Source organism: Bos grunniens, chromosome 11, assembly GCF_055505025.1.
Source record: "Bos grunniens cultivar Pamir isolate PY7600 chromosome 11, Bosgru_T2T1.0, whole genome shotgun sequence".
NCBI classification, from domain to species: domain Eukaryota; kingdom Metazoa; phylum Chordata; class Mammalia; order Artiodactyla; family Bovidae; genus Bos; species Bos grunniens.
In genome coordinates this window covers 92366845-92384477 of record NC_141175.1, presented here as the reverse complement: position 1 = coordinate 92384477, position 17633 = coordinate 92366845, and the positions used below count along the sequence as shown (strand labels likewise).

The 17633-nt window shown below is 36.5% G+C and overlaps 1 protein-coding gene across 16 annotated transcripts in view; it reads left to right on the top strand.

The window, feature by feature from the left end:
* BIRC6 (baculoviral IAP repeat containing 6) overlaps window positions 1–17633 on the top strand; it is a 215065-nt gene that overhangs the window by 170357 nt on the left and 27075 nt on the right. For all 16 annotated transcript variants that reach the window (XR_015137258.1, XM_086327523.1, XM_086327522.1 and 13 more), the window contains one exon: window positions 4455–4665. Coding sequence is in view for 15 of the 16 variants with exons in the window: in XM_086327523.1 (XP_086183649.1) it covers window positions 4455–4665 (211 nt within the window). In the remaining variant the exon portion in view is untranslated. The remainder of the gene's footprint in view (window positions 1–4454; window positions 4666–17633) is intronic.

Genomic DNA, 17633 nt, shown 5'->3' with positions numbered 1-17633 from the left:
TGAAATATGCACGTGGCACGTGCTGAGCGAAGAAGTTGCTGTAAGCCATTTGCAGGCGGGGCATTGTGTAACAGTGTTGTGGTGCTGCTCTTCTTTGTCAGGCTAGTGACATTTAATCCTGGAGTAATGATGGCGTGTGCTGTGTGAAACGACACCTGAGGGTTTTCTGATGAAGCTCTGTGTGGCAAAATAGAGAATTACGGAATTCAGGATTGAAACACTTGGTGTATTTTGTACTCATCTGTATTTTATCATTAAGAGACTGTTATGTTTATTGACTCATTTCGTTTGCTGACTACCCAGACATGTTATTTTAAAAGTGCCTGTCTTAAAAAGAGAGGAAAAATTAGCTCTCCCTTAGCTTTCCAGATTCCCCTTCCTGGAGATATTCAGAAATAAGTCTTAAAAAGAAAACATGAATAATGTAAATCAGATATGAATAACCATTTTTCAGGTTCTAGACATAGCATGGATTGCTGTATGCATTAATATCTGGGTGGAATGTGACATTAAAATGAGAACACTTGTTTATGTAACTGACTGTTGTCAAGAAAGTGGAAATATATAAAAGCTTCATTTTTTTTAAGCTGAAAATTTGTCATAAGAAATGACATAGTACTGAAATTTATTTCATGTTCTTTGTAAATCAGGCCCGTAAATGTATGTCTCACTTGTCTTTACTATTCTCAATCTCATTATCCACTGCCTGTTACCTTGCCTCCACAGCTTTTACTTCTGTCCCTCCTTGATATGAAGAGACTATCTTAGCTTTCTGTAGTTTAAGATTCCTAGTTGGAATCTACTTAGTTGAATAAAATAAACACCAGTACATAAAAGGAAGTATCATGTTTCACTTAACTTAGAGGAGCTTTCTTACTTTCTCTGTGGCTGTTTATTTCCAGATTTTAAACTTTTAAAAAATTTTCATGTTTGTCAGATTCTTTTCCCCACTGTCTTCTGTATTGAGTTTTAGCATGTAGGCTGTCCTCAGCTTTATTCGGCTAATGGAGAAATAGCTTCTCATTTTGTGGGGTTTTTTTTGTTGTTGTTCTTGATAACTTTATAACCATTTATTTAAAAAGAAACATCAGTGTGTCTTGAATTACTTATATTGTTGTATAATTTTATGTAAAATAATTTTAGATAGTTTATTTTTAAATTGTTAGACTAATGTTTTAAAAAATTAATCAGTAGACTAAGATTTTTAAAGGAGGCTTTGAGTTTACAGAAAATTGAGCCGATGGTACATTTCTCTGCCCCTCCACTCATAGTGTCCCGTTACTTACATCCTGATTAGTGTGGTTGTGTATGTGTGCCAGTTGTGTCTGGCTCTTTGTGGCCCGCCAGACTCCTCTGTCTGTGGATTTTCGCAGCAAGAATACTGGAGTGGGTTGCCATTTCCCTCTCCAGGGCATCTTCCCAATCCAGGGATTGAACCAGCGCCTCCTGCTTTGGCAGGCAGATTGTTTACCCCTGAGCCACCTGATAGTCTGGTGGTTAGAGTGGTACATGGTACTGTTGATGAGCTAACAGTGACGTATTTTTAACTGAAGTCAGTGTATTAGAGTTTGCTCTGTGTTACACGGTCTGTGGGTTTCGACAAATGCCTGGTATGCGTGCGTCACCATTGCAGTGTCATACAGTGTCATTAGTTTCCCTGCCGTTAGAAACTCTGTGTGTTCCATGTATTCATTCCACCCGCTCGCTCTCTCCCAGTGAAACCTCTAGTGACCACTGATCCTTTTGCTGGCTCCATAGTTTTTCCTTTTTCAGAATGTCATTAGTTGGAACCATGCACTGTAAACCTGTTCAGATTGGCTTCTTTTACTAAGGAGTATTGTATGCATTTAAGTTTCCTCCATGTCTTTTCTCAGTTTTGTAGCTCATTTCTTTTTTTTGCAGAATAATATTCCATTGTATGGTTATACAACAGTTTGTTTATCCAGTGACCTTTTGATAAACATCTTGGCTGTTTCCAGTTTGGGGAAGTTATAAACAAAGCTGCTGCAAACCTTCATGTACACATTTTGTTATCATTTCTGTTCCATTGATCTATTTGTCTTTCACCAGTACTACATTCTCTTGATTATTGTAGCTTTGTAGTAAGTTTTGAAGTCTGATTCTGTCAGTCCTTCAATTTTGTTCTTCTTCAGTGTTTACTTATTTGATAGACATTTGAGTTGTTTATGGAGAAGGCAGTGGCAACCCACTCCAGTACTTTTGGTTATTGTGAATAATGCTTCAGTGAATGTGAGTGTACAAGTACTATTTTCGTTCCTCCTTTCAATTGCTTTGGGTTTTTACTAGGAGTGGAAGTGCTGGTTCACATGATAATAAGTTATTTCTTTACTTTTTTAAAGTTATTTTTTTACTTTTACAGCGATCTTAGTGCATATAAGATGGCAGATTACTCATGGTGGTTTTGATTTGCATTTCCCTCATGACTAATGACAGTGTGTTTATTGGCCATTTATATATCATTTTTGGAGAATTACCTATTCAGACCCTCTGTTCCATAAGTGAGGCCTAGGCAGAAGGAAGCATCTGTCATAGAATATGGGCATGTAAAATAATGTCAAATTCATTATCACTTTGCATGTCCACCTGTTTACATAGAAAGTCTAGCCTTTTCATATCCTCACAAATATTAATGTTGTGTTTTATGCCCATCAATTAACTTTGGTTTGTTTTTTATAACTTTGGATTTTAACTTGAATTTCCTGAAAACTATAGTGTATTATGTTATAGTATAGAGTTATAATAAGAAGTAGCATTAGGTCATAATTTAAAAAAGAAGCTTTAAATATAACCAAATATATGGCTCAGTGGTAAATAATCTGTCTGCCAGTGCAAGAGATACAGGACACAGGTTCAATCCCTGGGTTGGGAAGATCCCTGGAGAAGGAGATGGCGCCCACCCTAGTATTCTTGCCTAGAAAATCTCATGGACAGAGGAGCTTAGTGGGCTACACAGTCCATGGGGTCACAAAGAGTTGGACAGGATTGAGTGAGCATGCGCACATGCAAATTTTATGTTTTAAAGATGGAGAGTAACATTTCAAGTAAGTAAAGAAAGAATGAACAGTCATACTTTTTACCCCGTTCTCTGCATCATTATTGGAAGGTGTGAAACAAGGGCCTGCTCCTCCATAACTCTGAACAGCTCACTGTTGGTCTCCACATTACCAGAACTAATTTTTTAAGCCAACCCTTTACATACCTTGCCAAACAAAGTCCAGAATTCCTGGATGAGGCCTCATCCTTCCCCATATCTAACCCCAGTATAGTGCTGTGGGCAGTTAGACAATTTCTTCCTCAAGCCGGTACTCTCTAATTCTCCTTCCCTGTTTCAATCTTCTATTTAGCATTCAGTGTACTTAGTAATGTCTACAAAAATTTTTACTCACTTGGTCTTCTCTACCTTGAATGTAAGCTACATGAAGGCAAGGATTTTTGGTTGTATTCTTCACTGCTATATTCCCAGCCTGTCCACCAGTAGGTTTTCAGTGAATAATTAAAGAATAACTAACATAATAAATAATAAAGTTATGGATTAACTTTGTTCAGTAACTGCTATTGGAAAAATGTTGTTAGGTCCTTAACTCACATGATTCACAAAAGGAAATTCCACTTGGGAGGAAGCCACAAACCTAACAAAACCGCTTATAAAAGTTTTAAAAGCAATACATGTTCTTAGAGCATGGAATCCACTGTGAGATGCATGTAGTTTTAAGAAAGAAATTCATTTGATTTGTAGCTGACAACTAAAAGCTACCACTGTCAACTTTCTTTTTTCCCTAACAAGTTGATTTATTGAATTTTGCTTTTGGTAAACTGTGGTTGTATCATTCTGTTTTACCTAAGATACAATGGTTTCCTTTCAATTTAATTTGAAAAATATATTTCCATGTCATACTAATAAATGTACTTACTGCCCTAATATATTATTTGGACCGTTTAATTATTTTTATTTGTGATATAACTGAGTAGTTACTTGGGACTTCGCTGGTGATCCAGTGGTTAAGTATCTGTCTTCCAATACAGCGGACACAAGTTCAATCTCTGGTTGGGGGACTAAGATCCCACATGCCATAGGGCCACTAAGCCTGAGCACTGCAGCTAGAGAACGCCAGCACCACAGCTGCTGAGCCTGTGTTCCGCAATGAAAGAAGCCCATACAGTGCAACAAAGACCCAGCACAGCCAAAAACAAGTAGCAAATTGCTTACTTACAGTTCTTGCTATCTCCCAACTCTGTGCCATGTTCATTTTGTTGTCGTTTTTCCCTAAAAGTGCCTGTTGTATTCTATACATTGATGCTTCACAAACTTCTTCAGTCCATTTACCGACCTACCAATTAATCTCAAGATTGAAGTAGAAGCTACATTGCTGTGGACTTAACTTTTATATTGCACATGTGCTCATTTTATACTTTTCCTCTCTTCCCTCTTACAGTTCTCGACATGGCAAGACACGTGCCACTCTATCGAGCTCTGCTAGAACTGCTCCGGGCCATTGCTTCCTGTACGTGCATGGTGCCCCTGTTGTTGCCTCTTTCTACAGAGAATGGTGAAGAGGAAGAAGAACAGTCAGAGTGTCAGACTTCCGTTGGTACATTATTAGCCAAAATGAAGACCTGTGTTGATACCTACACCAATCGTTTAAGGTACTATTTTATTTCTTTTGACCTCGGCTTTTATGATCTTTTGTAAAAATAACTGTTCATTAAAAAAATGATATATGCTGATTAAATACATATATGCGCGAACTATAAAATAAAACTATGAAGAAAAAGTATCCACCAAATCCTACACTTAAGTGTTTATTCATGGTGGCTTATCAGACATCTCCATCTGATATCTTATAGCTGTAGGTGGAGTTTTTGTTAAATGTTATCACATTGTACATATTACACAAATAGATGCTAGTTTCACTCAATATTGAGGTGGAAGACACCTTCACTCTAAGTAAATACATATTGCTAATATTGTTCTTAATATTTATGATTATGCATTGTGTATAGATGCTGTATTTTACCTTCCCATCTTTTCATGGACATTTGGGTTGTTTCTAATTTGTAACAACTTCTTACATCTCTTGGGATCTGTAGAAATCTCTGCAGAGTAGATTCATAGAATTAGAACTGTTGGATTTATGGATTACTACTATTTCATTTTGATACATACGTTATAATTTATGCTCTAATGTTTTTGAGAAGAGGATTTATTTGTTGGAGTTAAAGTTAGTATTTTGTCTTCATAGAAAACTGAATTTTTAAATGAATCTTTGGTTTAAGTTTATACCTTGCTAGAAATCAGATGATGAGTTCTCTCATCAAAAAACTTTAAAAATAACCTTTTCCTTGTAACTTTTTCCATTCTCTTAGCAGAATCTGTCTAGTGGTTGTCAGTTTCACTTAAAAGAGATGGCATAAATTCTGATGTTTGCATAAAAATGCAGAATTAGGCTAGAGAAAGTTTATTCCTTTCTTAGTGGTATTTTGAATCAGTTAATTTTCTTTTTCATCTTTGCAGTATGTTTGTCTTACCTGTTCTCACTTGATTTTTTAATAACGTAAAATTTGAGAATCACAGAACATCAGATGTTGTCAGAGAATTGGTCATTGGAGGAATGTCAGCCTTTATTTCTCAGAAGAAATCAACTTCTCAGATTATCCTGACTGTTAGCTTTATTGTACTCTCATTATTACTTTAGAAACCGGTGGCTCACTGCCAGGCAATAAGAATCATAAATTAGAGAGGAGATTAAAGAAGTGCCAGTTGGTAGCAATATAAAAAGATGTAGGTTCATACTCTTTTGAGGGAAGGAAAATATAAAAGTACATTTTCTTTGATAGTGTGAGGTTTTTTCTGTTGTAGAGAAGAAAATAATACTGTCATTGGTCTCATGTTTCATTACAGCAAAAGTCTTCCTAACTGGTAACCTAGGCAGCTAACATAATTATACAAAAATAATGTGGCATTATCAGACTAAAGGTCTGATTTTCTTTTCTAATTGAGCTAAGTTACTGGATTGTTTACAATTAGATTGCCTTTCTTGCTACTTTATTGTATATAAATTAATGTATATCCTGTTCTTGAATTAATGTATATACTGTTCATATAACATGCAGTATAATTTTTTTAAACTGCAAAAAATGTGTTAAGTAATGATTGACTACAAAAATTTAATTGCAGAGAAGGATAACTGAATTTCATTTAATAGGAACTCTTTATTTTTCTACTTGGTTACCTGGAAAAAGATATTCTTCAAAATCTTTCAATAACAAAAAAAATGACACTTCAAACTTCTAAATTCTGTACCAGCAAAACATGCATGTAAAGATCATAATGACTGTTCCCAGAGATCATTTCATTTTTTATTTTATCTTTACAGTAACCTTGTGCAGTTAACTTTTTAAAAGCTGTTTTACTGACAAACACTGACAGAGAGTTTTACATAGAGTTTGAATATGCTTCATGAAGATCCCTCATGGTATCTGTATTTTTTTACATAGGTATAAAATACAGACTCTGTTAGAAAAAGAAGCCAACAAAGATGTACATATTATAACATTCTTTCTTTCCTTTCAAACTTTTGGCACCTTGAGAACTCATTTTCTGCTTCCCAGAAGGGAAAATCTGCTCTTCTCCAGCCTGTCAAAACTTAAGATACACTTCTTTTCATATTTTCATCAGTATAGAACTCTAATAAAGTGAACAGTATAGTCCAATTTCCTGCAAAGTTTATACTCAATGAAGGTTACCTAAATTCATTTTTAACACTGTTTCAAAATGCAAAGCTTCCCCCTCCCCCTCCCTTCTACCTGCCTACCCAACCTCCAAGTGTATGTATAAAAAACAACACAAAACCAGGATACTCAGAAGAGAATGGTCAAGGCAAATATGTTCTGTTTACGTATCATTTTTAGAGTATTGTTTTAGTGCTTCATCAGGTTTGTAGTTACGATTTTGAAAGTACTGTTTAAGTGTACCACAGCTCAGAACATTTTTATATTATTTTTGTCTCTTTTTCTCAGTAATAAATAAGTGGGGAGGGTGCTGTGCCTGTGGGTGATTCTTTGTGAAGTCCTGGCCACGTCTGTACTTGGGGGCTCTGGGAAAAAATACGTTAGGGTAAATAAAGTAGATCTATTTAGTAGACATACTAGTTTACTAATTATGTTCGTGTATTAATTGTATTGCCTTTCTTTTGTCTTGGTATTTCTCATTTGTTACTCTTTGTTTTTCCTTTCTTAAAGCCAAGTTTACATAAAAGGCGTGCATTTTACTTTTCCTTCCAAATGAAATTTTAACTTAGCACTCTTTGGTCATCTTAGACAAAGAAAAAACAGATTCTCTTTGTAATTTGCAGGACTCTAGATGATAACTGTGCTTATGTGTAATAATTTACATTGAAATTGTTTTCTCTATATATGTTATACTTACAGTTTTTATGTTTTGTGGATGAAGGGGATTAAAATATTTTGCCCAAGTCCAGAGTTTACTTTCACAGGTTGGAATAACCTAATTAAGATTATACTCTCTTGAGGACAGTACATAAACTCAGCTAATGTTGATCTCAAAGCTCAAAAGGATGATGGAGATGATGTAGGTTTGCTGGCTGTCCCGCCTCAAGCCTGAAACTTTCTATAAGAGGAAATAGGAGAATATTATTAAGACATTAAAAAGGCAGATCATTTATCTTTCTTTTATCTAATTTGTGTTTTAGAAACTTGCAGTTATATTCAGATAGGGGAAATCTCGCTTAGTCGCAAGAGCATGACTGATTTTCTTCCTTCAACAAATGTTTATTGAATGTTCCTCAGAGCATAACAAGAAAATTAGGCCTTTTTCCAAGGGGCTGACAAATAATGTGGGAAACAATAATTAGTTTTAATAACAAGTACATGATGTATGGAAAATTTAACACATTATTGGAGCATCAAATCAGTTTTGGAAACCCAAAGAATATGTAAGAATAGGCTAAATAAGAGGTGCAGGGAACTGGTATACCAGACTGTGTGAGGAAGGTTCGCCAAAATTCAGGAAAATGTAAAGAATGAAGAAGTTTGATGTGCCTGGGTGTCCTTTGGGTGGGAGGTAGGGGTAGGAAATGGGGCTGGAGAGGAAGACAGCAGCTTGAAGAACTTCATAGTTGTGCTGTGCTGTGCTTAATCTCTCCATTGTGTCCATCTCTTTGCAACCCCATGGACTGTAACCCATCAGGCTCCTCTGTCCATGGGGATTCTCCCACGCATGAGTACTGGAGTGGGTTGCCATGCCCTCCTCCAGGGGATCCTCCCAACCCAGGGATCAAGCCCAGGTCTCCCACATTGCAGGTGGATTCTTTACCGACTTAACCATCAGGGAAGCCCAACTTCATTAGGTATCTGTTTTTAGATGTGGTGAAAGGGTTTTCAGCGGAAATCTATTCAGATTTGCATTATAAAAAAAGATCGACTTGCAGCGTAGCAGAATGGTGGAGTGGGAGTTAGAAGACTGAATTAAGAGACTTTCTTCCTTTCTGTCTTGACAGTTGAGCTGTGTGTGTCCTCTCCCATCCTGCCGTGCTGGGACTGAGGATTTGAGTCCATTAGGATTCTTGCTGTAATATTGTGGACTTTATAAAGACAGTTCCTGGGTAGAAATACTTTCTATGATTCAGATGTTTGACTTTATAAAAGCAATAATGTTAAGTCAGGCTTTAAATTAATTATTAACTACATTATTCTGCCTATGTGTTAATATCAGTGACTGCAAATTTAATCCCTAGGGATCTCCTTCAAAAAGTGCAAGTGCTATAGGGTAAATGGTTTCCTTTGTTAGTATACAAGAATCTGAAGTCTGTAATCCTATGCAGAAATTTTCCAGTACTAATCCTACTGGGTTGTTTTACTGAAGACAGAAAACAATCATCTGTTGGCTTGAAAGAGACTAAGAATCATTAGCAGAGATTCTAAAATCTTTTTCTTTTTTTTCAGTTTTCGGCCGTGCTGGATCTTTGTTCCTGCACAGGCTCTTTCTCTAGGTTTGGCGAGTGGGGGCTACTCTCTGGCTGTGGTGCGCAGGCTTCTCACTGTGGTAGCTTTTCTTGTTCTGAGCGTGGGATCTAGGGCGTGCAGCCTTCAGTAGTTGTGGCACGTGGGCTCCATAGCTGCAGCTTATTTCCTTAAAGCTGTCATCGAGCTACAGTTGTGTGTATGGAGAGAACTTATATGACAGTAAGTAGGCCTTAGATTTAATTTTTCTGGAGCCTTTTATCTGTATTATTTTAGAACTTACTTGAATCTAAAAAGAGTGTCATGTAATAATGGGATTTTTCTTAATCTGATCAAATAAACCAAACCATTTTCATGGTTGAAAATTGAAGGAAATTTTTCTTGGTAGAAATTCTTGTCAGAGCTTCAACATTATGAGGAAGAACTTTTCTTGTACCACCTGTGCTTTTGGTAGAATCTTTCTTTAGATCAGGTAACTTAATTAAACCAAACATTTATTTAAAGAGGTAATATCAAATTACTAACATATCAGAAAAACCAGTATCAACTGCCAAAAGTAAGTCAGTATCATTTGCCATCATCTGGCAAATGATAAGTGTTAATGTGAATACACTGAATTCTTAAAAAGTTAGTGTCTGACTCCATTGTCTGGCCTGTTTTCTGTTTTAAGAAAGAAGATTTAGCAAATAAGTAGTTACCAAAGGCTTACTGAGACCTTTCTTTTCATTGGTAAAATACTCTCATTTTCTCACTCTTAATTCAGTTGACTAATACTGTGTCTAATTGCCACTTAATGTTTTCTCATGCTTTGGGAAACTCTATTAATAGGATATATCTTCCAGTCCTCTAAAAGTAATGGCATTTTGCAAATAAAAACTAACAAAATTTAAAAGGAATGGGACCCTGTCCATTCATGGTCTTGGTCTTCTGCCTTTTGCATGCTAAGTCGCTTCAATTGTGTCCAACTTTTTGCGACCCTATGGACTGTACCCTGTTAGGCTCCCTGTCCATGAGATTCTCCAGGCAAGAATACTGTAGTGAGTTTCCATGCCCTCCTCCAGGGGATTTTCCCAACCCAGGGATCAAACTCGTGTCTCTTATGTCTCCTGCATTGGCAGGCACGTTCTTGACCACTAGCGCCACCTGGGAAGCCCTCTTCTGCCTTTTATCAGTGTTTAATTGGGAGAAACTAAAGTTAGCAGAAGCCAAGCTAGCCGAGCTTTTGTTTTATATGTGGCCGCAATTTAGAGTGGTGTTTTGGTTCTCATCCTCACCTTAAGATTTTCACAAAGAATAGCTTGTTCTTAACTTAACATGCTTCTCTTTTTATTTTTCACTTTCCTACTCACTAAGATACCCAGTGTCCTCCTCTGGCTTCTCATTGTCTGCGTAGTGAAGCATTTTATAACTACATCTGTTATGATGTTCCAGGATTTTGTTCTTCTTCTTCAAGGCAGATTTCTTATTTCAGAATACTCTCCTGGGTTATTAAAATTTATATAAAGAAGCAAATTATCCTTTAGTCTTTCATGGGGGCACTTGTACTTTAATAAAGAATAACTCAGGAAATGCTTGAGTGAAGGAATGTAGTGGAGATACATCAGTTGGGTTGCCTTCTTTCTCGTGGTCTGCTGAGGAGTAGAAGTAGACTAGGTAGAACCAATACTGCATTACAGCCATATTAACAAACTGTCTGTGCATCCAAAGGCTTCAGTAAGAATGACTGCTTAGAGGAGAAACTGAGCTGGCACAGTGGAACAACACCATGCAACTGAATGCCTTTTAAAGCTGTTAGTTCTGTAATTAGGAGTTTTTGCTGTCACATGTAATAACATATGAGATAATTATATATGCATGTAATATGCACACAAATACATGTATCTGAAAAGTACCTTCTGACTTTTAGTATTTGAAATAATAGACTATAAGATATGTTTCAGACTTTCTTGATTATAATTATACCTTAATAATAAAATTATTATCTCTTGTGGGTGAGGATTAGTTTGGTGACTGATAATTACAGTACTCTGATGAGGTTGGTGTAAAGAAGAGCTCTATTCAAGGAATAGTTGTACTTCTAGTTTATTATGTTCATCTTTCCTGGCAAGATTAACCTGTTGACATGGCAAAGTGGCAACTAGGAGTAATTTATTGTGATTTAGTCTGTCTTTAAAAAAGTTGTTAAATATTTACTATACAAATTACTTCAAGAACTCCCTAAAGATGACAATATTTTAATATTCTTTTATTCACAAGTCTATAGTTTTACTGTCTACACCTCTCCTAAAAAGTCCTCTCTCAAGATTCACAATTTGCAGTAACTATATAAAGTTAATTTAAATCTAATAGTTAATATAAATAAACTGATTGACATTGTTGTTGCCTGATTATATTAATAAGCATTTATAGTAAGACAAATCAGAGATAACAGACAGTCTATAGAATTCTCCAGGCCAGAACATTGGAGTATGTAGCCTTTCCCTTCTCCAGGGGATCTTCCCAACCCAGGGATTGAACCCAGGTCTCTCGTGTTGCAGGCAGATTCTTTACCAGCTGAGCCCATCAGGGAAGCCCAGGAGTACTGCAGTGGGTAGCCTATCCCTTCTCCAGCGGATCATCCCAACCAAGGAGTCGAACTGGGGTCTCCTGCATTGCAGGTGGATTCTTTACCAACTGAGCTATCATGGAAGCCCTGAAATATCCATGGAATTCTCCAGGCCAGAATACTGGAGTGTGTAACCATTCCCATTTCCAAAGGATCTTCCCAACCCTGGGATCAAACCCAGGTTTCTTTGCAGGTGAATTCTTTACCAGCTGGACCACAAGGGAAACGCAACATTCCTTTAGAAAACACTAAAGACTAGGCAAAGTGTATTACTTCAATATAGATATGTTTTACATTCAGCACTTTGCATCTTTTGTCTAAAACGGACAAGATTTAGACAGTTAATTATTTAAGGATCTTTTCAGCAATTCATTTTTTCTGAATATATAATAACATGTTTTGTACACCTGTTTTACACAGTTTTGAAAACATAACTGTCCTATAAGCATAAATGTAATTTTCTACTTTGGCCATTTTCTGACATCATCTCTTATTTAAAATTTGAACAAATTGGAACTTTTCAGGTTGCTGTCATAAGGAAATTTTGCCCTTTTTTGCCAATTCTTATTCAATTGAATTTTTTTATAATAATGTGAAGAAAAATGGGGAAGTGGTTGACTTAAATATTGGTTCTAATTAATTTCATTTGCCTCAATAACATTAAGTAGTTTTCAGTTCAGTCGCTCAGTCATGTCTGACTCTTTGTGACCCCATGGACTGCAGCACACCAGGCTTCCCAGTCCATCACCAACTCCCAGAGCTTGCTCAAACTCATGTCCATCGAGTCAGTGATGCCATCCAGCATCTTATGCTCTGTCATCCTTTCTCCTCCTGCCTTCAGTCTTTTCAGCATCAGGGTCTTTTCCAGTGAGTCATTTGTTCCCATCAGGTGGCCAAAGTATTGGAGTTTTAGCTTCAGCATCAGCCCTTCCAATGAATATTCAGGGCTGATTTCCATTGGGATTGACTGGTGGATCTCCCTGAGGTCCAAGGATTCTCAAGAGTCTTCTCCAACACCACAGTACAAAAGCATCAAGTCTTTGGCACTCAGCTTTATAGTCCAGTTCTCACATCCATACATGACCACTGGAAAAACCATAACTTTGACTAGATGGACCTTTGTTGGCAAAGTAATGTCTCTGCTTTTCAATACTCTATCTAGGTTGATCATAGCTTTACTTCAAGTAGTAGGTGTCTTAATTTCATGGCTGCAGTCACCATCTGCAGTGATTTTGGAGTCCCAAAAAATAAACTGCCGCTGTTTCTATTGTTTCCCCATCTGTTTGCCATGAAGTGATGGGACTGGATGCTGTGATCTTAGTTTTCTGAATGCTGAGTTTTAATCCAACTTTTTCACTCTCCTCTTTCACTTTCATCAAGGTACTCTTTAGTTCTTTCTTCTCTTTCTTCCACAAGGGTGGTGTCATTTGCATATCTGAGGTTATTGGTATTTCACCCTGCGATCTTGATTCCAGCTTGTGCTTCATCCAGCCCGGCTTTTCTCATGATGTACTCTGCATATAAGTTAAATAAGCAGGGTGATAATATGTAGCCTTAACCTACTCCTTTCTTGATTTGGAACCAGTCTGTTGTTCCATGTCTAGTTCTAACTGTTGCTTCTTGAGATGCATACAGATTTCTCAGGAGGCAAGTCAGGTGGTCTGGTATTCCCATCTCTTTCAGAATTTTCCACAGTTTGTTGTGATCCACACAGTCAAAGGCTTTGGCGTAGTCAATAAGGCAGAAGTAGATGTTTTTCTAGAACTCTCTTGCTTTCTTGATGAACCTGTGGATGTTGGCAATTTGATCTCTGGTTCCTCTGCCTTTTCTAAATCCACCTTGAATATCTGGAAGTTCACAGTTCATGTACTGTTGAAGCCTGGCTTGTAGAATTTTGAGCATTACTTTGCTAGCGTGTTATATGAGTGCAGTTGTGCAGTAGTTTGAACATTCTTTGGTATTGTCTTTCTTTGGGATTGAAATGAAAACTGACCTTTTCCAATCCTGTGGCCACTGCTGAATTTTTCAAATTTGCTGGCATATTGAGTGCAGCACTTTCACAGCATCATCTTTTAGGATTTGAAATAGATCAACTAGAATTCCATCACCTCTACTAGCTTTGTTCGTTAATGATGCTTCCTAAGGCCCATTTGACTTTGCATTCCCGCATGTCTGGCTCTAGGTGGGTGATCACACCATCGTGGTTGTCTGGTTCATGAAGATCTTTCTTGTATAGTTCTTCTGTGTATTCTTGCCACCTCTTCTTAATATCTTCTGCTTCTGTTAGGTCCATACCATTTCTGTCCTTTATTGAGCCCATCTTTGCATGAAATGTTCCCTTGGTATCTCTAATTTTCTTGAAGAGATCTAGTCTTTCCTATTCTATTGTTTTCCTCTATTTCTTTTCATTGATCACTGAGGAAGGCTTTCTTATCTCTCTTTGCATTTCTTTGGAACTCTGCATTTAGATGGGTATATCTTTCCTTTTCTCCTTTGCCTTTAGCTTCTCTTGTTTTCTCAGCTATTTGTAAGGCCTCCTCAGACAACCATTTTGCCTTTTTATATTTCTTTTTCTTGGGGATGGTCTTGATTACTCCCTCCTGTACAATGTCAGAAACCTTCGTCCATAGTTCTTCATGGACTGTATCAGGTCTAATCCCTTGAATCTGTTTGTCACTTCTACTGTATAACTGTAAGGGATTTGATTTGGGTCATACCTGAATGATCTAGTGATTTTCCCTTCTTTCTTCAATATAAGTCTGAATTTGGCAATAAGGAGTTCATGATCTGAGCCACAGTCAGCTCCTGGTCTTGTTTTTGCTGACTGTATAGAGCTTCTCCATCTTTGGCTGCAAAGAATATAATCAGTCTGATTTTGGTATTGATCATCTGGTGATGTCCTTGTGTAGATTTGTCTTGTGTTGTTGAAGGAGGGTGTTCACTATGACCAGTACGTTCTCTTGGCAAAACTCTGTTAGCCTTTGCCCTGCTTCATTTTCTACTCCAAGGCCAAATTTGCCTGTTATTGCAGTTATCTCTAGACTTCCTCCTTTTGCATTCCTGTTCCCTATAATGAGAAGGGCATCTCTTTTGGGTGTTAGTTCTAGAAGGTCTTGCAGGTCTTCATAGATCTGTTCAGCTTCATCTTCTTCAGCATTACTGGAGCATTGAGTAGTTTATTTACTTTTATTTGAGAACTTACTCAAAAGCCACCTCTTATTAATTACTTCAAAGAAAGATCAAGGGACTTCCCTAATAAAAATATTCTTTGGCCTGTCTACTGCTGTAATAAACATTTATGAAGAACAAAAAGTTAAACATTTGTCATAAAGGGTAAGTAGAATTCATTCTCCAGCATAGTTTCTGAAAACTTGATCATCAAAATGTTCCATTTTTCAGGTGCCCTCAGTATAGCAATATTAACACTTTTCTTTCCTGTCTAATGCAAAGAAAATTTACCAGGTTTTCATTTATTTTATGCAAAAAGTCTTAATTTCTGTTTTTTCTTTAGTTTTGTAATTCGATGATTTTTGTGTTTAATACTTTTAATTTTTAGATCTACAAGCAGTAAGAAGTAGTTCTCTAGGGGCAAAAAGAGAGGCAATGTGGGGAGAGGCATGTGAGAATACCAGCATGTACAGAAATAGGACATAAAGGATTTTTTTTAACCTTTTTTTTCAATATAAATTCATTGATTTTAATTGGAGGCTAATTACATTATTGTATTAAGGATGTTTAAAGGTATAATCTATGTTAGATATGTGGCAAATACGCCCTGTGATTAGTTGTTTATTATACGTAAGATCAAGGTCACTTTAATTTTATGACAGTTACGAGAGATTAAAATCTGGTGAAAATGAATTTTCATACCTATCAGATTAGTGACTTAGATGTATTGCCTGAATTCCTTTTGTTCAGCCAGTTTGAAATAATGTGATTAGTGTAGTATTTCTATTCTAGCCTGTGTGCTTTTATTAATTTCCCTTCTTTCTAGACAATAAGCCAAACTGCTTTAAATTGTGGGTAGTTGTAATATAGTATCAAATACTTATATAAAAAATGCAAGGAAGTAATATTGCAATATAACTTTTGTGTAGGATATATACAATCTCAACAGTTCGTAGATGTATACAGTTTTTCTGCTCTGTGTGCTTAGGCAAGAGATTATTTATTTTTATTTGATAGGGAGTGAAACTATCACTTAAAGTTTAACATTTAAAAATAATTATTATTAGGCAATAAATCTCGGATTTAGCCCCTCCAGTTTCCTGGTGCCTGTAGTGTTCATTATCAAAAACTGTATTTATGAAGAAAGCAAATTGATTGACCTGTAGTCCAGATACTTCTATTTTCATACACTGCTGGTACCTTTTACCAAAATTGTTCATTGATCATTCAGGTTTCATGCTTGTATAACAGCTAGACTTGAGCCTTCACTGGTTTCTGGAAAACACTTAGATCAAGTATCAAAATACAGCTTATTCTGTTATTTAAGTGATTAACAGAGAGAAACAAATTAAAAATTATAAATTGACGTAATACTCCTACCTCGGTAATATAACATATGAAATGATTATTCCTTATAAGATTGCATTCAGTTCAGTTCAGTTCAGTTGCTCAGTTATGTCTGACTCTTTGCAACCCCATGAATCGCACCATGCCAGGCCTCCCTGTCCATCACCATCTCTCAAAGTTCACTCAAACTCACGTCCATTGAGTCGGTAATGCCATCCAGCCATCTCATCCTCTGTTGTCCACTTTTCCTCCTGCCCCCAATTCCTCCCAGCGTCTGATAAGCATTATGTTTATCGTCAGTTTTCATTATATTCTAGCAAAATCTCAAGCAATCTTAATAACTGAATTTGAAGTCCCTTGGTAATTAAGATTTAGTTTGTAACAAATCTGGTGGTTTTTAGAGCTGTAAGGGACACTGTTTAGAGTTCATATGGTTCAAATCCCCTTTTTTATAAAAGACGAAAACAAGGCCCATAAATATTGTAATTTGTTCCACGTTCTCTAATGCTGAGTAGTAGAGCTATGATTAGACCTCAAGTTTCCTAATGTCCCAATCAAATATAGTGAAAAAGTGAAAGAATTAGTCGCTCAGATGTGTCTGACTCTTTGTGACCCCATGGACTGTAGCCCACCAGGCTCCTCTGTCCATGGAATTCTCCAGGCAAGAATACTGGAGTGGGTAGCTGTTCCGTTCTCCAGGAGATCTTCCCACGCAGGGATCAAACCTGGGTCTCCTGAATTGCAGGCAGATTCTTTACCATCTGAGCCACCAGGGAAGCGATCCAGTATATTTATTTTCTAAATTGAACTTCCAAAGAGCAATTTGACTCATACATCAGTGAATAATTAGAAATGGAAGATGGGAACTTGTTTCTGATTTGGCTTTGGAAATTTAGGATACATAAATTTTTAAAATATTGACAATGAAGTAAAATTTTTTAATTGAAAATTTTACTTTTGGTAATTTAAAAAGTATATACAATAATACAGATTCTGCAGAATTTTTTTTGATATTTTGCTCTTTATTCTAAAGAATTTTTAAGTTATCCCTATGATAAGATGTTAAAAGGCAGCATATTTTATTAGAGATGCATAGCCATTTGATTACGCCTAAGGATAATTATTAGATTACCAGGGTTAACTAAGGAAGGTAAACTGATTTTTAGTCTGTAGATCATGAACTGGTAGCATCTTAATGTACTTATCACTTAAATGAGGAATAAGTCAACTTTACCCATTTGATTTTTTTGCTTTTTGCTTAAAAGAATTAATTAAAACCTTTCCTATGAAAATGTCTTAGTTACTGCTGTATGTATTAATACTTTTACTCTACTGGTTTTTTTTTTCAAATTGATTTGGTATCTGCTTGCATAAACGAGGGTGGTGTGTTGGAGATAAAATCATTTTCTCAGACTTCCTTGGCAGTCCAATGGTTAAGAATCCACCTGCTAATGCAGGGGACATGGGTTCAATTCCTAGTCTAGGAAGATTCCATGTGCCAGGGGCAGCTACA